We start from the raw sequence: 22,500 nt of genomic DNA on the forward strand, positions 1-22,500 counted from the left end.
TACCAAATTTCCCTCTTGTAATATCTATTGTGATCCCACCCTTCCCCACGGATCACAATTTGGACAATTTAAAAAATCTACATTACCCAAGGATGCTTTCACATAAGTTTCAGCTTTCAACTTGCTTTGTACCAAGTTTGGTTAAAATTGGCCCAGTGGTTCTAGAGAAGAAGTCAAAAATGTGAAAAGTTTACAAACCGACAGACAGATGGAAGGACTGACGGACAGACGACAGACAAATGTGATAAAAAAGACTCATAGGAGCCTTGGGCTCCTAAGGCTCAAGTGAGCTAAAAAGTATGTCAAATTAAATTTCCCAACTGCTGTGACTTTGAGAGGCAGATTTATACTTGTGTATGTGAATGTTTGTATCAAAATTGAATTTCTTGACCAATACTATCAAATAAATAAAGCAATAAGAACTGTGTTAGAACTTACTCATCCAAGAAGTTGGGTCTATTTGTGGCAGCTATCACTATCACACCTGTCTCATTGTTAAATCTGTTATAAAAAGAAAAAGAGATGGCTTAAAATTTCAGCAAAAATAAAATTCATTTTTAAACAATTCATTTCATGTCAATTCAAAAAGGAAAAATATATCAATACACATATTATATTTTACAGTACATTCTTCAAAATAAATTTTTTCCTATTTTCAGAATATCAATTATCCAATTTTTAGAAGATTCCTGAAAAGTCTTTTTAAACACAAACAAGACCTGAAAATTGAAATGAAATTAAAATTGGTCTCAGTCCTCTTTCAGTATTAAAGATCCTCCTACAGTTTATGAGAGACACTGACTCTCATCACAATTCTTTAGCTCCTCCCCCTTTCAGTTATGCAGTTTGTGATTGGTTAGTTTGCATTGTGTCACCTACCCATCCAGTTCATTTAGCAGCTGATGTAGAGTCTGGTAGGCGAAGCTGTTACTCTGTGACCTTTTGACCCCTACACTGTCTATTTCATCAATGAATATAATGCAGGGGGCATTGGCCTTAGCTGCATCTGTAAAAGAGTTCACAAGTCAGTATGCTCACTGTAGAATCATCATGTATGAGCCACAAAAAAATTAATTATAAGTATGTACGAGGGTTGTCCCGTAAAATCGTGGACAAAGCGTTTTTCTCGAAAAGTAATGGGCGCACTAAGCTGAAAATTTCAGTAAATGTTTATTTATCATATTTAAGTGCATGATAATTTTTTTGATAAAATATAGGCAAAAATAAAAATTTTATTATGCTTGAATGTGCACGAGGTATTGTCCTACGGCAATACACAAGTTTGAATTCAAAATAAAAGTTTTAAATACATAAGATTTGAATTAAAATTATCCTAATTCAATTCCACAATCAATTTTGTAGTCTTTGTAAAGATTTTAAGGCATTTGCTTAATTTTTGGCAGTTTCTCAAGCATTCGAAATGGGAAAGTGGTAAACACAACACACGAAAAATGGCGATGTTTTATGACGTTACGGCGCACCGGAGAACAGTTCAGTTTTATTTCGATGTTGTAATGACACCTTTAGAGACTTGAAATGATCATAGAAAAAAAAAGATTATAAAAGTATCACCATATCTTAAGTATACAAATGAAATAGGAGTTTTCTTAGCGAAGTTTGTTCTTGATCGAGTCCCTGGGGAGTACAAAACATACGGACAAACTCCTAATGTAATAGCAAAAGACGCTGTCACAGTAGACCGCCGATATGAGACTTTCTATTAGTTGAATGATGGTGAGAATATTGTCCGTAACTTACTAATAAATCTCCAGAAGATAACATGAGGGTGCCACTTGGTTCTTCGACTGTTTATGGAGACTAAAGAATGTGTATCAATGAAATTCCTAAATTTAAGTCGGACTCATCCAACTTCATTTTCAGCAAAGATAAAACGTGACGCTGTTTTAGACACTTTGACGTTATAATTCATGCGCCGTAAGGTGATACAATACATGACATAAAATCTCATAATTTGTTTATTAATGCATATATTTATCTGAAATTTGCTGTGTATATTAATAAAATATGTACTAAATAATAGTGAAAATTTCAGAACGCAGTGATGTTTATTTTTCACACTAGACAACTTGTCCACGATTTTACGGGACAACCCTCGTACATGGTCAGATATTTGCTGTAGAAATTCGTCATGTCATACTTATAGTGCTATACAGACATCATAGCATAACATTGACTCACCAAACAGATCTCTTATGCGTTTAGCACCAACTCCCACATACATCTCATCAAAACTGGAGCCGGCAGCGTAGAAAAAGCTCACACCCGCCTCACCTGTCAACAAGGAATCAAGAGATCAATTATTTTACTTGCAGGTTAGAGATGCACTGCAAGTAAAATCCACCTGTGTCGTCACTCTTTTGTTTTCAAAAGTGCTCCATCATTTTCATGGAATGGAAAGTTACAAATTACATTGAAAACAGTATTTGTTGTGTTCATATTCTCCTTCCCATGCCTCTTAACGAGAAAAGAGCTTAGAAAATTTTATCAAGTTTTTTTTTCACATAAAGAAAATTATTGTGCCCAAGATGAGAATAAAATTTAGTTTCCCTCACCTATGGAGTCGAGTACTTATTTTGCTGAGCTATCGAAGCTGTTGAAATGCTTTTGATTAAAAAACTTCAGGACACTATAATTCGCCTTACTTTCTTTAGTATATGTAAATTAAATACTACTTATGTGTTATGTATATTTACAGTGTATCTTATAAATATTCTTTATTATATATTAACAAACAATAAATACAAGCATTCAAAAAGGTGGATTTTACACGGGTTAATATACTCGTAGTGCTGCATTCGGATTTCCTTAAAAGTAATGGGCCTCAGCCCCTTCGGAGCCTCGGCTCCATTACTTTTAAGGAATGGAGTACTTCTCGTACATAAATCCTTACATAATGCATTTTTAAGAAAAGTTCAGTAATGTGCCTTTATGGTAATGAGTCTGAGATAACCAAAGTTTTGATTTATGTTTTACTAGTTACCTTGCTCACAATTATATCTGTTATTAGATAAATTCAGCTAAGGTGAATTAAAATTTTATTCCTACAATAAGGTTCTTCGGGAAGGCATTATTATGACATCATTTGCAAGTCACATCACATTCTGCTGAGCACATACATTTGATATAATGTCAGTGTCTGTACACATTTTAGCGATTTTCATTATTTCCGTAAGTTTGTTTTCCGTTCAAAATTAGCACAAGCACTGATATGTGGTCTATGACTTTATTTTGCCCTTCATTCAAAATTTCATTTGAATTAGTTTTAGTTGGGTGTCCATATGTATTTAATGTAAAGTAATAAAATGTGCATTGAAATTAATTAAAATTAAACTAATTAGCATTAATTTCTCTGCCTGTATTCAGTTTGAATTCAATTTTTTGTAGTAACTTTTATTTAAACATTAAATTCGTATTAAAATCTACATGTGCCCAGGGCATAACATACAAATATCTGGTTTTCATGATGTTTTGTCTGGGAAGCTTCACATAGTAAAAGATCTAGAGTTAAACATTATGGTTTTTTTGGGAATGGGGGTGTTATATATTCCTTTTTCTATTATAAGCAGAAAAAAAATTCCATGAGATCTGAATAAGACTTTACATGTACTAAGAATGACGTGTCCACATTTGAGTTACCTGCGGTGGCCTTAGCAAGAAATGTCTTCCCACAACCAGGGGGTCCCACCATCAGCACACCTGTGGAGTAAAGTCATGTGATTATAAAAGTCATGTGACAATTAGAGCCAAGACTAGTGATGATCAATGTCATAGTCATGTAATTGAACATGTGACTTTTTTTTTTAAAAATTAATTGATCCAATCATGGGATTTTTAAAATTTTCTTTGATACTTACTATGAAGACATTAATGAATTATTTGTCACAACAAGCTTTTTCTATATAATTTTTACCTTGCTATAAATTCCAATCTTGGAATATCTTAAAGTTGAATATTGGTCTGACTCAGTTTGAAATTAAACACAGACTAAAAATAATTACTCAATGGTCATGAGAAGTGAGCAAGGTCTTAATTCATTTTGTAGTTTTCCCAAGCTATTTGTAGTGTCCCAACGTGAGGGGGAAAATTCTCAAATAGACATAAATCAAGGAAACAAATAACCAAACCAGTTGTGTCCAGTACAGTGTACCTTTAGGAATCTTGGCTCCCATGCTGGAATATTTTTTCGGATCTTTTAAAAATTTGACCACAGTCTCCAGCTCTTCTTTAACTTCATCAATCTGTAAAATTTATTTTTTCTTCTTTAAATTAGATTAATTTTGTTTTCATGAAAAATGAGTAGATATTTAGAATAGACATTCCTTTACTGAAAATAAATTTTGCTCCTAATGAACAACATGAAGTTGTGATAAAGATTCTCATGAATACAGAATTTTAACCCATATAGGTATACATTCAATAAGAAATTTTAGTGCTATTTTTTGGTTTAAATATATTTATTTTATCTTGATCATGTTCAATATAATATCAATTCTAACTAATGCTTTTAACTCTTACAGTAGAATCTTTATATTTAGTTCTCTATAAACCAACCCTTCCCCCTTCCAAATGACAAATTCGAGCCAACCCATATAAGTTATGTTCAATGAATAATAAAAATCATTTCACAATATTGAATACACTTGTAATGGTTTGGACCATAGATATCGGTCTGGGTGGAGGTAGCTCAGACATTAGAGCACCTGAATAATGATGCAAGGGTCCTTGGTTAGAATCCTGGTCTAGCCATACATTTTCTCCTTTCTTGTTACAAAATTATAACACAGTACTACACCACAGAAAAACTTTTTCATTTGAAGGCATGTACATACCCCCTTGAAATGACTGAAATAATATAACAAATGTAGCTCTTTCATTTGGTCAATTCATAGATATATTGACTTCACAGAAAAGCATATCGACTCTCACTTGGTGCTCCGTCGATATGCTTTTCTGAGAAGTCAATATATCTATTGATCAACCTCATGAAAGGTTTATATTTGTATAGTATTTTATCAGCAATTTATCTGAATGCCTGTACTTACTCCTTTGACATGACTGAAGTTGATGCCCGTCTTTTCGGGGTGGACCACCATGTAGTTATTAGCACCACCTGCTGGCAGATTGATGGATACCTCCAGCTTCTTACCTGGACAAAAGAAATAAAAGGAATTAAACACTTGATAAATTCTAGCTTGTTCATTTTTTTTTTCATTGCACAAATGTTTGCTATAAACAACAACAAAATACATATAAAGTGGAAAATAACATAAGTTTACCATTAAAATAAATTAATATTATATCTTGTATATATTTGTATTTAATTGCACAAATGTTTCTCTTTAAACTGATGCAACTTTATTTGCATTAAAAAAAAGACTTGTAAAGTGCAAAAATAACAAAATTTTATCATTAAAATAAAATAATCGGGGGAATTAAGCATATAAATTTAGCTCAGATGATCTTTAAAATAAAATCATAAAATTTGTTTTATTTCTCCTGACTCAGAGAAAAAAAATTGTATCACTAGGAATGTAGAAAAAAAATTTTCAATATCAATCCTGACATTCTTAACATATTAATATGTTAAAATTAAATTGAAATATTCGTTGATAGTATGGAATAGAAAAAGCATTTATCCTTTTCCTAAAGTTAAAAAGAGTTTTGAGTTGGGATTTTGTCAGCCATTTCATTGGGAACAGGCAACAAGCTTTTTTTTCAAGATGGCCTCAAAATATATTCTGTTAAAAAGTCACTGTATGCAAAATATTGACTTTGCCATTATAATCATATTGGAGGCAGAGGTTATCATTTAGTGAGTTCAGTGCTCACAGTACCTCTAGTTTAATTAAATATATCATCAGAGAATATTTAGAAGAAAACACAGTCACTGTTAACATTGACTGGCCAGAAATCCCAGACTACCATCTTACCTCTCATGTAAAATGCCACCAACAGCACTGCAATGGTGATGACTCCCAGCGTCACTATTCGCACTTGGTGCCACTGTTTACGTTTAGCGTTCAGCTGCTGTAATTCTTGTTCGATCTCCGCTATGTGTTTCTTGATTTTCTTCTCCAGTTCGTCGGGATTTAAAGATTGTGTGATCCCAACCTGTACAGTGTAAACCGAATTAGAAAGATACAAAAGTAGATGTAGATTTATTACTACTGTAAATCACTTTTTATTTGTGAGAACTTTATTTTCGTGTAATTACACAAGACAGTGTGCTCGCGAAAATTTTATTCTTGCGTATAATAGCATTTCTTAAGATTATATAGAGCAAGAACCACAATTTTGTCTCGCTAATCAAGAGTCAATGACTTTCTCGTGAAAATAAGGTGTTGCGAAAATTTAGTGATCTACAATAATTAAAAAGATACAAAAGCAGATCTAGATTTATGACTAATTTTTGTACAGATCTGTAAATCTTAAATGATTTAAATGAATTTTGAGAGGTGATTCTCTCTCTCTCTCTCTCTCACTCTCTAGCTCACTCACTGTCTCTCTCTCTCTCTCTCTCTCTCTCTCTCTCTCTCTCTCTCTCTCTCTGTCTCTCTCTCTGTGTGTATGTGTGTGACCATTCTCTGTAGAAATATTGTATAGTACTTATATCAGAGATTAGTGAGAGATTTTAATCATAGTCATCTTTTTGTCATACTTAGATATTTTATAGTTATAACTATACATGTTAAACTGCACAAGTTACCTTTATGAATAAGTCAAGAGGGCTCACCCAAACTTAATATCTCGGGAACATTTACAATTTCAAAAGTTGCTTCTAGTTTTGAGATACCAGTATATGATTATTTCATTTTCTGACTATTACAAAATCAAAGTACATGTAGTATTTTCATATCTGTTGAAAGGGCATCTCTGTTCAAACTTTTAGCATTCTCATTTAAATTTCAAAATTACCTGTGACTGTTTATCTTTATTAACGTAGCTACGGATAGCGATCACGTGACATTGCATGTGAATTCTAAATTAAGAATTTTTCGGTTGGCTTATTCCGGAAATGCGCATAGTTCAATATGGCGGACTGCAAGTTGTAAACAACGTGCTCCGAGAAAAGTACACGGGAAACGTTATAGGAACGCTCAGCTATAAAGGTAGATCAAGTAAATTAGAGCGAATGAGAGAATACAACATCTTAAGAAACAGAAAAATATAAAACCTTTTTTTATGAACTAAAATGTCTGTGTATCGCAAACGACCGACTAGCATCCCCCATTCCAAAGCAGACGACGCAGCTGGTTTGAATCTCAATCATGATATGACATGGATGAAATCGAAAGAGGGACGAAGATTTGTTGAGATGAGGAACTTGACAAATCAGTTTATATGCTCTCAGTCACAGTGATAAAGGCAATCGTTAATTTGTATCTTTTCCAAAAACTTTGAAAGCTCTGGTGACTCGGTACTTTATTGTATCAATAGATCTACATTAGGCCTACATTTGAATGGGTCTGATAGTACTGTACTATTTATGGATTTATCGACACTTTCCACGGGAAATCCCGGCCCCGAAAGGAATACGATGGAGAGGCTTATGATCACTGTTGATATCAACTCAAAAGTAGCTCTTGGTAAGTTATACATACATGTATCTATAGATATTTACATGACATACTTTCATACATGTAATAATAGGCCTATTTTAATTCAGCATTAAATTTCACCCTAGTATTAGTAAATTCAGAGAATGTAATAAAGGGACTGTCATTCATTTGATGGGGGTGGGAGGGGGGGGGGCAAATTTTATGGGTGTCAGATTATGTATTTACAGTGAAGGACAGATAATTTATTTTTACTTCCAAGATCACTGCCAGGGGGCCTAATTTTTGTCAAATTGTACCTAAGATATTTTTCTATTAAAAAAATTCCACATTTATAATCATTTAGGGTATTTCGATTCACCTTTAAAGTATTTACATTTTGACTTACAAAAATAATTTTGAGGATAAAACATGTTTGAAAATTAAATTAATTTATCAATAATCATGTAAAGTTTGTGTAAATTATAATTATTTTTGTTGCTCTGAGTGAGTATTTCAGTTTGGTAAAATTTACAGTAGCCCTGCCTGGCAAGTTTAAAGGCATGTTTAGTAGTCCAAACTCAATATTCAGTTGTCGCGTGCCACCGGACTTCCGACTACCCTTAGTGTCGAACCCTGGACAGATTATTTTTGTTTTTCTTCACTGGTAAAAACTGTGTCAGTGTGGTAAACATTGAAACTGTTTACATGTTGTTTGCTGGTCTGATGAAAATTGACAAATCTTTATATTACTGCTGCTGTATAGTTGGAATATTGGCCAGGCAGTTGGTCATTTTAATTTAATGTTAGATTTACTGGTTAAAAATTGATTTGCCAATCAACTAATATAATTAAATTTTGGTTTTGCTGGTATACATGTATAATTATTTGATCTATTTTTTTTCAGCCATCAAGATGGTACTTTCTGGTATAGGACCACCAACCCATAGCAGACCAGGGGATCTTGATGTCAGCATAATAGTGATAATGGCTAATTCATCATTTAAATTTTGCTATGCCAAATTTAATAAGTGTAGAAAATTGGCAATTTACATGTATGAGGTGTAAACTTTTGCAAGTTATATATACATATATGTAATATGTAATGGTTTGGGCCATGGATATATATATCTTCCAGGGTAGCTCAGTCTGTATAGCACTTGACTAGTGATGCAGGGGTCTCAGGTTTGATTCCCGGTCCATCCATCCATTTTCTCTTTTCCTGTTACATATACATATTTTTTCACCGAAATTCTATATATTAGATATAGACATCGTGGGAAATATATTTTGACGTTGACTGCAGATAATATTGTATTTGTTAAATTTTATAAATTACAGATAAATTGATCAGTACAGAGTACAAGGTATATGAATGTGAAGTCCAGACCATTCATGCTGATGATGATTCAACTACTGCAGCTCAACGGAAGAATGATTTTCCATCCCTTCCAAAAAAGAGCAGGGCAAGAATCGCTTGTCGAAAATAAACCAATATAGTCAATAGACTACTTTTTGTCAGCTTTATATTACCGGGTAAATGTATCTCTTGATTGAGTGTTACATTTAAAGTGGAAACTAATCACTCCACATATATAGATTTTTTTTCTCCATTTTTCATATTTAATCTACCCTGTTTTATGTCTGGTGTGGCAATAGATCACTCAACATGCAGCCTTTCATGTTTAATGTACTATGTTATGTTTTGTATATGTCAGTTGCAGTATTACACTGCTGTAGAGTGTAGATTATTTTAAAAAAAAAAAATGTATGCTTAATGTAATGTCGACTTGTGATGCCGGGTTCAGTAATAGGCCAATCAACAGATATTCTCTATTATGCATAATCTACACTGTGAGCGTTTTTCCGGCTATTTAATAAGCTGCTCCAGATATTCATGTAGAATCTTTTTTTTTTAACCTTTTATATAAAATGTCCTGCATCAAGTGTTATGTCCCAGTGCAGCATGGTCATTTTGTTTTTAATTTTTAGGTATAGTTTATGTAATTTTATGTCTCAGGTCAAGGACGGTTTTAGACTAAGCCCATTTTAATTTTTTTTTCTCTGTTTAGCGTCCAACCTTCAATCAAAAACCTACCTACATGTACCTATTTGTAAAAAAAAATATGAACCAAAAAATAAAACACAGAATGTACATGTATCATGTCTATAGTTATAATAATAGTGTAAATCTGAGGATTTTATTTCATCAATCTGCTTTTCTGGTAGAAATATCTATTCTTCAGCAAAATCAAAATAATAAATGCGTAAAGTACACCACCTATGGCATATTTATTGTACATATTTGAGAAATTGACAGAACTCAAAGATTTCAACAAAAATAATCAAGTGTAGGCCCGGGTTCTGATTTTGTTTGTCTGATACATGTAGGTGTCAAAAACCAAGATGCGATTGGATGCCAAACAGAAAAAAGACTTGGAATGGCCTATTAAATGTTATTATCCTACCTTCTCATGGAATAAAATGACTTTTGATCAATTTGAAAGAGTACTGATCATATTTTTTCAATCATCCGACAATGATATTCTTATTATTCTATGGCATAGAAATTTGTGAATTTTGCAGTGCTATGTCAGGTGGATTTCTTTATTCTGTATGACCAAAATGTATTTTCGGACAAAGTAGAATGCATTTGACATGTTAATGATTAGGGGGATTTTTGACATTGCAATGAAAACAATATTCAGATGCATAAAAGGAGGGGGTGTATTAGACCATTCTGTAACTTAATAGTTAATTACCTCTTAATGCAGCCGAGATTTCTGAGTGAGAAATAGTATTGGACATTTTTGTCATACAATATATTTTTTAGAAATCTATAAGAAAACATAGAATTTGTTTGCATGAAAGTAATCAAAAGGGATCATGTTGAAGAATTTTTAAATGTGTTTTTTTTAAATTACATTTTTGTTCAAGTATCTATTGTTGAAATATAAATTCATATTTTAATTTTGTTGAGGAACTTTTTATGGATAATTTCAATATTGCATGGTTTAATTACATGTTTTATTGTGAGGGGAGAGGGGAGGTAACTCTTCAAGTTATTACTCTACATGTACTATTATTTCATAAAAATATTTTCTTTAGTCATTTATTAGCAATTGATTTTTACTTCTGATTTATTTCTTCAGTTGTTTTTCCCTAATTTGCTATGCATTTTTTTGAATAGCCACTTATTATTATTCTTACCTTTACGACGGGAAACCAAAAGAGGGGGGATAGTTGTGGACCATCTGGTACCTTTATTAGCCCTCAATGTGACCAAGATTTTTTGAGTGAAGAATAGTATTAGACAGATCTTCCATATAATGATAAAAAATAAAAATTCTATTGGACAGATTTTTTTTTAGAATTTAAAAAGTGTCAAATTTGGGTGCATGAAAATGGCCAAATTAGTCGAATTTCAAATGTCCTACATGGATTATTCTCTTAATTTGTACATGTTCAGACAATCCATTGTTAAAATAAGTTAATAGTATCAATATTGTTTAAAAATAATTTTTAATATTGAATGCATATTGCACAATAAATTTTTTATGGGTAATAATTATCTTGTATTATGATTTTTGGAGTGACTGGAAAGGGGAGGTAACTCATTACCCCCTGGTTCCGTAATTTACCCACAATGCCATGTTCACATTTCAACTAAAAGTTCATTACACATTTCTTTACACCTTGTGAAAATTTCAACAAAATCTATTGACAGTTTTTTTTGGGGTCAGGTGTCCTTAGCTACCTTAAGCCCCAAACTTCTGGATCCAATGTCTTTAATGGCACCTGTAAAATCAAAATTTTGTGCTCAGTTTTGCAGATAACACCACTAACCAGGGATTGACATTAACGGTTGTCCGATTGCCCGGGACAAGTAAATTCTCAGTTCGGGCAAGTGAAACTATCAATGTACTTGTCCGATCGGGCAAGTGGATATTTCTGATAGAAACATTTTTTCAATCTCACATAAGTTTCTAAACAACACAATAAATTAAACACTTGATTTCCGCCAAAAACGGGACACTGTTATTGCATTCGAAATCCCTCGGTAGCGTTTCTGGATCTTACCTTTATTCAGAAATCGGGTTCGTTTTTCTGTTTTCTTTCCTAGTTTAAAAAATACGATTATCTGTCTGACAACTTACATTACAGTCTTATTATGAAATAGAGATTACAGAATACTTTCTCTACCCAATTAAGGAATTATATGAAGAACGCCAATTATTCACGAGTGCACGATGTATCTTGATTCAAAACATAACAACTCTCTTCCTTCTGGCTTCACCTCAGCTTTTTAGAGGAAAAATTACAATTTCAAACAAAAATCGTAAGAAAATAATATTCCTGCAGTACTCTGTGTGTTTTCAGGATAGTTAAATGACAAGAAACTGTTTTACATACATACATGTACATTTACAAATGTAGCATCACCATCATATTAACATTTTTTTCCGACAGTTAACTTCAAAATAGAGATTAATTTGTCAATTTTTATATTTACAACTAATTAAGGCACAATAACTGGTTTTTAGCTCACCTGAGCTGAAAGCTCAAGTGAGCTTTTCTGATCACATTTTGTCCGGCGTCCGTCTGTCTGTCCGTCTGTCTGTAAACTTTTCACATTTTCGACTTCTTCTCAAGAACCGCTGGGCCAATTTCAACCAAACTTGCCACAAAGTATCCTTGGGTGAAGGGAATTCAAGTTTGTTCAAATGAAGGGCTACGCCCTCATTCAAGGGGAGATAATTGGGATTAATGAAAATTTGGTGGCGTATTTTAAAAATCTTCTTCTCAAGAACCACTGTGCCAGGAAAGATGAAACTTATGGGGAAACATCCTCAGGTAGTGTAGATTCAAGTTTGTTCAAATCATTACCCCCGGGGGTAGGGCGGGGCCAAAATGGCCGACCAAAGTATATAGGAAAATTCTTTAAAAATCTTCTTCTCAAGAATGACAAAGCCATAATTCATCATATTTATATGAAAGCATGTTCAGGTTGTGTAGATTCAAGTTTGTTCAAATCATGACCCCCCGAAGTAGGGCGGGGCCAAAATGGCCGACCAAAGTATATAGGAAAATTCTTTAAAAATCTTCTTCTCAAGAATGACAAAGCCATAATTCATCATATTTATATGAAAGCATGTTCAGGTAGTGTAGATTCAAGTTTGTTCAAATCATTACCCCCGGGGGTAGGGCGGGGCCAAAATGGCCGACCAAAGTATATAGGAAAATTCTTTAAAAATCTTCTTCTCAAGAATGACAAAGCCATAATTCATCATATTTATATGAAAGCATGTTCAGGTAGTGTAGATTCAAGTTTGTTCAAATCATGACCCCCGGAAGTAGGGCGGGGCCAAAATGGCCGACCAAAGTTTTACATAGAAATATATAGGAAAATTCTTTAAAAATCTTCTTCTCAAGAATGACAAAGCCATAATTCATCATATTTATATGGAAGCATGCTCAGGTAGTGTAGATTCAAGTTTGTTCAAATCATGACCCCCGGGGGTAGGGCGGGGCCAAAATGGCCGACCAAAGTTTTACATAGAAATATATAGGAAAATTATTTAAAAATCTTCTTCTCAAGAATGACAAAGCCATAATTCATCATATTTATATGGAAGCATGCTCAAGTAGTGTAGATTCAAATTTGTTCAAATCATGACCCCCAGGGGTAGGGCGGGGCCAAAATGGCCGACCAAAGTTTAAAGATATATATAGGAATATTCTTTAAAAATCATTTTCTAAATAATAGCAAATCCATGATTGGTCATGGGACTACTTTTGGATTTAAACTTTACAATAAAAAGTCATTTTCTACTTTTTCCTACCCTTAGTGCTCAGGTGAGCGATGTGGCCCATGGGCCTCTTGTTTTCTTAAAAAATTTTGGGCAACCAAATTTTGCATTCGGGCAAGTCAAAATTGTAGTTCACTTGCCCGAAGGACAAGTGGAAATAAAAGTTAATGTCTACCCCTGCTAACTATTTTTCAAGGTCATGTTATGACCATGTAGAATATATTTTCAATACAATTGAACTTTTGTATCTCAACCAATAATGTCAACCCAAAATAGGTTTGAAGTTTTTGAACACATTTTAAATTTATCCTTAAATGTTTAAATGTCTAAGTTTTGTTGGCCTAAAATTATCTCATCAAAGCACTATCGAGGTTTGTGTCAACTCAGTAGTGCAGTGACAGGATAACGTAATGACAATGATAGCATAAAAGTAGAAAGCAATGGCATGAGACTGCGATAACAATAAAGCAATGGTACTATGACAGTGATGTTCACTTTTGTTCCATCATGCCATTCCACCATTGTCATTACATTGTTACGTCATATTGAGTCGCTCTTCATCACTCTATCGCATTCTAGTGTCATCGTTATAAAGCCAATACTTACCTAGATTATTCTGTTGGAAAATTGAGCCTAGGTTTATTGAGGAACCTTCAGTTGTTTTCTGTGTCTGAAAATAAAAATTAATATGAATCATTAAAATGTTGCCTCATTTTTTTTCTGCTTACCGGTAATTTAAAAATTATAACGTATTTTTAAATAAACATGCTCATAAAAATTAAAAGCATAAAAAAATCAACATATCAATCTAAAGGTACTTGGACACAGATTTGAAGTTATTATTTTCTCTATAATATTACGACTTATATATTTTAATAGCATTTCACACAAAAATTAATCAAAAATCTTATTTCATATAAAAGATATTAATATTTCAAATTTTTTGGCGGGTTTGATTTAAGAAATGAATGTAATATTTTTTCCTTTGATCGATGTATCAAAGGAAAATTTGGACGGAAAACTTCATCAATAGCGCATTGATGAAAAAGTTTTCCGTCCAAATGTTTCTTTGATACATCGATCAAAGGAAAAAAATATTACAATCATTTCTTATCATTTAATTTTTGATTTTAAATTAATAAAGTGAAACTTTCTTTCACTTTTCTATTAAATTTATGCATCAAAAACAGTGCGCACGAATTCATCACAACAACGTTAACGTTGCTGAAATTCAAAAGGGCTCAAACGAAGAAACGTTCTCAAATATTATCGTGTCATTACCAACATTCTCTGAAATAATTTATAGTTCTTTAACACAAAAAAACTTACCTGTTGTGTTATCCCAATGGGTATATTTTCCACTGTAAGTTATCTAAGTTCGTAAATGTCAGGGGAAGCTACTCAAATATCCTAACAATTCTAACGTTAGGTCACAGGAATTTTGGATTTCATTTGCACATCTTTTCAACTGAATTTCAAACCGAACATATAAATAAGTATCACAACCTGTCAATGCTGTAAAGCCTGAAAGAGTCTGCTTCCGACTGTTTAAGATAAAAAAGAATTCCGTCCTCATTCAGGCAGTGTCATTTTTCTCGATCATTCGTTTCCCAAGATTGAACAGGTTTGGTCTAACGGTTTTCCCTGCTTTTAGCATTTAAAAAAAAACATTTCTTCAGAATTCTGTTGTTCTTACCAGATATCTCAAAGCCGAACATTTAACAAAAGTATGTCGATTTCTTTCCTTCTTTCCCAAAACTGTATTGTTGTTATGCAGACGATTTGATTTGTTTAGCAAAGGGGGATAATTCAAAACGAAACGAAAGTAGAAAATAAGTCAGGAACGTAACGGAGAGGTTTCGAAATTCAGGAAAATATTTATTTATTTAATTAAAGGTATTCAATTATTCCTTCAAAAAGTAAATCTGGAAGGGGGAATATACATGTAAAGACTGCCAAAGTAGTTCTGGCTGCTTAGTGTAAGCGAACTCTAGATTTTATTGATGCAGTTATCAAAACAATTTTTTATCCAATCAGAATCAAGTATTTTATAGAAATTAAATGATTGACACATCCTTGCACCTTTACAAATTAATTTTATTCTTGATCCTCAAGAAAAGTGGCAATCTCGTTGTGTATAAATGAAAAAATCAATACTATGATCCAGAAAATTCAGAGTAGACATGTTCGAAAGCAAAACAAACACACAATATATTGTCAGTCCGTGCAGTTGTGGTAAGCAGACTGTGACGATTTAGAACGCTCCCGGTGAATTCTAAACATAAACAAAAACACAACTCGTGCCCTGTTTACAAAAACTGTGTACATAACACGAGTGTGCTCGATTTGCTAAACTATGTACGCAACTCTTAGTTTGGAATGACGATACTTGTTAAGGAGTTTTGCTTTCTAACATCTCTACTCTGAATAAAATTATTTTTCTCGATAAAAGTTTTAATATTTCTCATTAATACACAACAAGATTGCCACTTTTCCTAAGGATTAAGAATAAGGTTTAAATTTGTGAAAGTGCAAGCATATGCCAATCAAACCCGCCGAAAAATTTGAAGTTTAAATATCTTTTATATGTAATAAGATTTTTAATTAATTTTTGTGTGAAATGCTATTAAAATTATAAGTCGTAATATTATAGAGAAAATATTGACTTCAAATCTGTGTCTAAGTACCTTAACAAACAAAAAATTGACACAACAAATCTAAATAAGAAACATTTAAAACACTTACCTCAATTTGAAAATAAATTGGATGAGAATCTAGTAAGTTTTTATAACTGTAAAGTGTGAAAATTTCCCACATACATATTTTAGTGGAAATGTATTGGCGCAGGTAAATTTTAGGACCTCCACTTGTCATTAAAATATTATTTAATGTTTTATACTTTTTTCCTTTGATCTACACCCATAATTTTTTTTGAGGTCACTAAAGCACATAAATTTGATTTCTAACTCATGTATACAAGTGAACATTGAACAATCAAACTTGATATGTTTAATCAACTAGAACACTTCCTTGAGTGAAATTCAATGCTTTTAGATGTACAGATGTAGTAGATGTTACTTTTTTTGTAGTATAAAATGATAATCAAGATGAAAATGCACTATTTCTACTTTTAATCAGAATCACCCTTACTTTTCGTCTGTCAGACCGGCTCCATCTGTGTCTCGATTCTCCAGTAGCTGTGACATAATAAACTCTCTGTCCCCATCTACACGTACAAGACACACCCAAAGGTCTGCTGAATATAGTGTGTAACTGAGAAATGGCTCGCTCAATCTATATAAATAAAAAGAGGTTCACTATGCACGTAAAAATATATCACCTTCACTGGTCTTCAAGGTAACACTATTATAGGAAACCCATCTTTTCTGCCTTTTTTCTTGTGTAATTCACATTTAAAAATTAATAACAAATTTTGCTTCCCGATGCTGAGTTTGAAATATTAAAAAAAATAATAATAAAAAAACAACTACAGCTTGTTATTTTACCCGTAAACAGGTGGATTACATAAGCCTAAATCCATCATTTTTTTCCATCCAGATATATGAATACTATTTACCTGTAATTGTCGTGAAGTCATTTTGATATACTATAACATCTGCATTCCAACATTTCATCTAGATGTGACGATTCTTTGTTTCTCTCTTGTCATGCAATGAGCACATTTTCATCTATCATCGACCCAAATCCGAGCCATGAATTCTCATCGGAAGTATATCTGACCATGAAGTTGGCGAGTCGATAACAAGCGGAAAATTTTATTCCGTATTTACTCTGACAGCGGGCACTCGGAGTTCCTCGGATGACTCGTACCTCGTACATATGGCGTCATTACTTATGAAAATATTCAGTTCTTCCTTAAGAACATAATTGAATATATCTCCATCAAAGTTTGATTTGGGGGGCAAATATTGGTTATTACTGAATAAAGTTCTTTAAGCAAAAAAAAGCATACTCCCAGGGTGCGACTATCATCAAGGCTTGTGAACCAGTGCACACTCTGTTTTATCCATGCTATTAAAAGGAAGCTCTAAACACTAACAGAAACTGCTTTTTGGACTTAGAGAAACATATATCATAATAAAGGTGTGCATATTGAAACTTTTTCATTCATTTTCAACACAGGGTACGTGCCTTATTTCTGCAGGAAAAATGTTCAAAGACAATGGGCTATTTTGTAAGCAGAAATCACTGCTGTTGACTTACATTGGGAAAATTTATATAAATGATGATTTCATTTACTAATTATTGGTCTAATATAATGCTAAAAATATTTTAATCTTTTACAAAATGTGTAATTAATTATAAATAACAATTTTAATAATCTTTCTTCTAAGGGCAGATCACTCTAACTGCATAACACTACCTCATAAGTGTAGCTCCTTAGTGCACAGTGTTTAGAGCGTCCTGAAAGCGCATTAATTTTGGATTTACACGACATCACACATGAGGTGCACGCATAGATCTTCCGTAAACGCGCTACTACTTGTAAGTTGACATGTACACGTACTGTACACAGGGCCTAGTCAGTTTGAAATTTTTGTCCCCCGCTTGAAAAGTGGGGGATATTAATTTGGGTTTGTCTGTCTGTCCGTCCGTCCGTCCGTCCGTTTTTCTGTCTGTCTGTAACGCATTCGTTTCCACACGATTTCTCGAGAAACCCTTGAGCTTTCGCAATGAAATTTTGCATAGCAACTCCCTATGGACTAAAGTAGAACCTATTGATTTTGAGGTCAAAAGGTCAAAGGTCAAGATCATTAATTCGCAAATTCTCTCTGTGATAATAACAAGTTCGTTTCCGCGCGATATCCCGAGAACCCTTCGAGCTTTTGCAATGATATTTTATTTAACAGCTCCCTGTGGCCTAAGGAAGACCCCTATTGATTTTGAGGTCAAAAGGTCAAAGTTCAAGGTCGTAAATTTATACATTCTCTCTGTGTGTAACACTATCCTTTCCGGGCGATATTTCAAGAAGATTTTGAGCTTTTGTAATGTAATTTTATACCAAAACTCCCTAGGACCCCTCTTACCTCCCTCAAAGTGTCCCACCCTGTTTGTTATCAGTATTACATGTCGCTATATTTAGCACAGCTTCATGAAGAGAGTTATTACGTATAAAACAGATTCTCGGCGGACTTTATATTCTTATTACATCTATTAGAACTGTTTGATAAAATTTCAAATGTACCGTAGCGCAAAAGAACATGTGTTATTTCTATTTCCAACTATGATATGTGAAAAGAGTCGGATAGACATTGAAAACTCATGTCTAAGACTCTTCATATCTGAATCCAGTGTCTTTAAATTTATGCATTGCGTTACAAGAAAATGCGTCGAGAGGACGAGGCAGGTGCTTAATTTAACTTGAACTTGAATGAAAAACGTCAAATTTTCACGAATTCTTTTTTTAAAGCAGGCTGTTTAAATCATTTGCCTCTTAATGACAGACATATTAAATCGATTTCATAATCATATACACTGTACTCATAAAGCATTTCACCTACTTGCATTTTCTCTTTTTCCTACTGACATGCTTGTTTAGAATGTTTATACAAACTTCCTTCATTAATATTCCTGAAAGGGCATAAGTCACTGATTCTCAAATTATAGTCTCAATTCGCTTTAAAAAATGTACCGTGTTTTAAGTAATATAAAATTTCTTATAAATTTTATTTTCTGCCAGTCATATGAACCATTGTTGGTTGTTGATTAAAATACAACAATTGTTTGTTGTAACTTGAATGATTGTCTTAGGAGAAAATCACATTTTATACAAGAAATCGATATTTACGTTACTGTCGCCGATCATCGTGTAGTTTTTATTTTAAACCAAAAAGAAGTTTTAAATCACTTACATACTTTTTCTTAGTAAGATTGTCCTACATTTGAGTTATATTTTCTGAATATCACACCATTCACACATATGCGTGTCACAAATTTTTAAAAATTTTAATATATTTATCAAATTTTGATGTCACCGCAAAATCATTACTTTTCTATTTGAAATTCAAAAGGACTTGAAGGATTGCTGAACTGACTCAATAGGATTAAGTTGTAATTTTTTAACATCATGAACACTTTTTCTATTGCATGGAATTGTAAAAAAAAAAAGACACTGTTTATCTGTATTTATAGAAAATTGCCCCCCTTTTCTTACGAGTCCAATGGTTAAAAAATTCATCGATATTTACATGTTAGTATTTATTCACAAATTAAGTAAGAGAACTACACTGTTTCTTATGGGTCAAATTGCCTTACACTCAAGCACTAGAATATGCCTTTAATTAACAGTGGAATAATTAAACAACAGCATTAAAAGTTATGATAAATCTAAGAAAGATATTTACGTTACCGATATTTACGTTACCATTATTTACGTTACTATGTTTTAAAGTAAATTAAAATTAACTTCTAATGCTGTTTGAACAGATTTGCGAGTGAATTTTAATGATTTAAAAACTTAAAACATGAAGAAATACTCTGTTTCTTAAAATGGCATTATTTTCTGTAATAAGAGTGCAGAAATGCAAATGGAAGTGCACATGCAAAGGTGAACCTTTTTTACACAATATATTGTGCATCCGTGTGATTTGAAAATTGAATTGACATAATACTATTCACAAGTAGAATTGTGGTTTAATGATCGAATGTTTCCGTTTTGAGCAATTGGTTAATATTGCATAGCTTTATGTGTAATACATCATTCAGAACGTAAATCTGAAACAAAACTTTCTTAAAGTTTGTATTTTGCTGTTTGTTTGAACTCATAGTGTATCATCAACTTAAAAAAATCGTAATATGTATACCAAGCTAAACATTTTGAAGAAGAAAATATCATTGTTCGTAGGAAATATAATTCCACAGAATAGGCGCTGCGCTGCCTAGGGGGGGGGCTTCCACATCGGGTTAAAGAAAAAAGACGGCTGTAGGTGTTGGGTGTCAAGAAACTGGTCGAAATTGAATCCATTTCCATTTTTGTTGTAGAAAATACATGTATTAAATTGTGCACCTGATTGTTGCTTAGACATACATGTAGAACTTAGAACGTATGCGTATATGCTTTAATGGTACTGAAAATTCAATTCATATTATATTAATGTAGAATGTACGTATATTGCTCTATAGAGCACATATTATGTGAAAATGTAATTATTAACAAACCTTTTTAAGGGTGGTGGGGGTAACTTGTTTTGTTTTAGAGATTTGACGATAAAGTTTTCACAAGCAAACAAGCATTTGAAATAATCAACAGATTAAATGGTGGAAGGGGGGATGTCATAAATTAAATGATTCCTCTACAGATAAGTAATAACTTGAATTTTCAATTCAACCCTTTGTCAAGAACACAAATAAGAATATTCATAAAATTCAATAATTTGAAATAATATATTCATTTTTCCCTGAACATACTTTTATTTTTGTATGATATCTATGTGCGATATTTACGTGATATTTAACAAACACTTCAAAATCAGGTAATGGCGAAATATCTTACCTTCTGATATTTTAAATAATGTGCGTTTCTCTGCATAGATTAATAAAGAATCAAATAATGTAGTATTTTAGGTAATATTGTCATTATTTAGCTTATCGTCAGATTTGATAAAAACCTTTTAAAATAAAAAGAAAATAATTTCATTTAAGTGAAAATTATGCCTGTTTTGTTTTTACTGATAATTGAATCAAAGATTCCACACCCTTTTACAAATGTGCTTAAACGGTTTCATAAATGTTTATAGTTAACAAAATTCGATGTGCATTATCTTAATTTTGTATTTTTCAAAAAAATTCTTTCGTTTCCAAATATGGCTTTTCAACATCACGTAAATATCTTGGTGTAAAAATAGCCCTCCAACCGCATTCATTTCGAAGGAGGTCAACAAAACACAGCATGAAGTATGTAAATCAAATAGTGATTTTTAATAACTATACACTTTCATGTTTCAAATGACATATAAAAGTGTTAGTTTCAGTTCACAATTTTTTTTTACTTTTCCCAAAGTCGATTTGGCACTATAAATTGAGAATGCATGAAGTACTTTATTGCAAATTCTTCTAAATTGCTTTATTATTACAAGGACTTGTTACAAAATTTATAGAAATTAACATAACACGTTTTTCAAGTATGTCAAAAAAAATTGCGTGCATCTCTTTAATTAATCAATATTTGTTTCCAATGAGTGATATTGAAAATGGCGAGTGACTTTGTACAAGTTGTGTTCCGCTGAATAAATGGCCTTATTGCATAATCAAGTAACAGAAAGCGGAAAATAACACGCCAGCTTTGCAAAATGCATACCTTAACAGCCATACAGTAAGAATTTCCTTAACAACACATGCAGAGTAAAAAGTTAAAGAAACATATGTATACCAGGAAAAATACTTAAATACTAGACATAATTTTTATTTGATGGAGTAAATATCTGAATTATATTAATTTTTTTTGTTCGAAAATAACAATTCCGTTGAAATATTAGTAAATTGAACAGAATCAAAATCATGATTTTGTTTTAAGTCATAAAATGATGCATAAATTAAAAAAAAAAATAGCCAAGACTCTCTCCCTCTCTCTCTTATTATAATAGGGAAATACTATGACCAGCAATTAAAAGATAAAACCTTCAATTAGGTAGAATTATGCGGAAATCTAACATTGTGGTTGATAAAATGGAACAAACAAGGAAGCCCTAATGCCTTTACAACAGTGCAGCAGCTTTGCTTTCATCTTTTGAAGCTTTGAAAAGAAAGGCTTTTCAACATTCGGGTATGTATTGGGTCTGTATTTCTGTCTCTCTGTGACACTTTTCTCTCCACACTATTTCTGAAAAAGCCTTAGCGCTTTGAAAATTGAATTAATAGTAGGGAAATTTCAGTGACCTTTCAGCCACAATTAAGGTACATGTACATGTACCATTCAGTCAACCTCATAAAATGTTAGATTGTGAATTTAGACTGTAAATTTATGTCTAAATATAATTATTAACATTAAAAATTACAATTCAGCTGTGGACTCGTAAAATCTGAAATGATTTCGAATTTCTAGCTAATTTGTAGATGATGATAATCGTTTTAGAAAAAAAAAATAATTACTAGTAATTCAAATAATAAAAAAATGA

At 32.4% G+C, this 22,500-nt stretch overlaps 1 protein-coding gene across 1 annotated transcript; it reads right to left on the reverse strand.

Annotated features, from left to right (window-relative positions):
* Positions 1–438: 438 nt before the first annotated feature.
* On the reverse strand, positions 439–6,993 carry LOC134234631 (uncharacterized; the record flags this gene model as incomplete). The annotated part of the gene is made up of 8 exons (XM_062716705.1): positions 6,937–6,993; positions 5,952–6,132; positions 5,064–5,167; positions 4,169–4,259; positions 3,658–3,717; positions 2,200–2,292; positions 880–1,006; positions 439–501 (listed from the first exon to the last, which is right to left on the reverse strand). Coding segments are annotated over exons 1-8 (776 nt in total), but the record flags the coding sequence as incomplete, so codon positions are not given.
* Between the last annotated feature and the right edge of the window lie 15,507 nt (positions 6,994–22,500).

Source organism: Saccostrea cucullata, unplaced genomic scaffold, assembly GCF_032062105.1.
Source record: "Saccostrea cucullata isolate Sc308-1 unplaced genomic scaffold, CSIRO_AGI_Scuc_v1 ctg3740, whole genome shotgun sequence".
In the NCBI taxonomy this organism is placed as follows: Eukaryota; Metazoa; Mollusca; class Bivalvia; order Ostreida; family Ostreidae; genus Saccostrea; species Saccostrea cuccullata.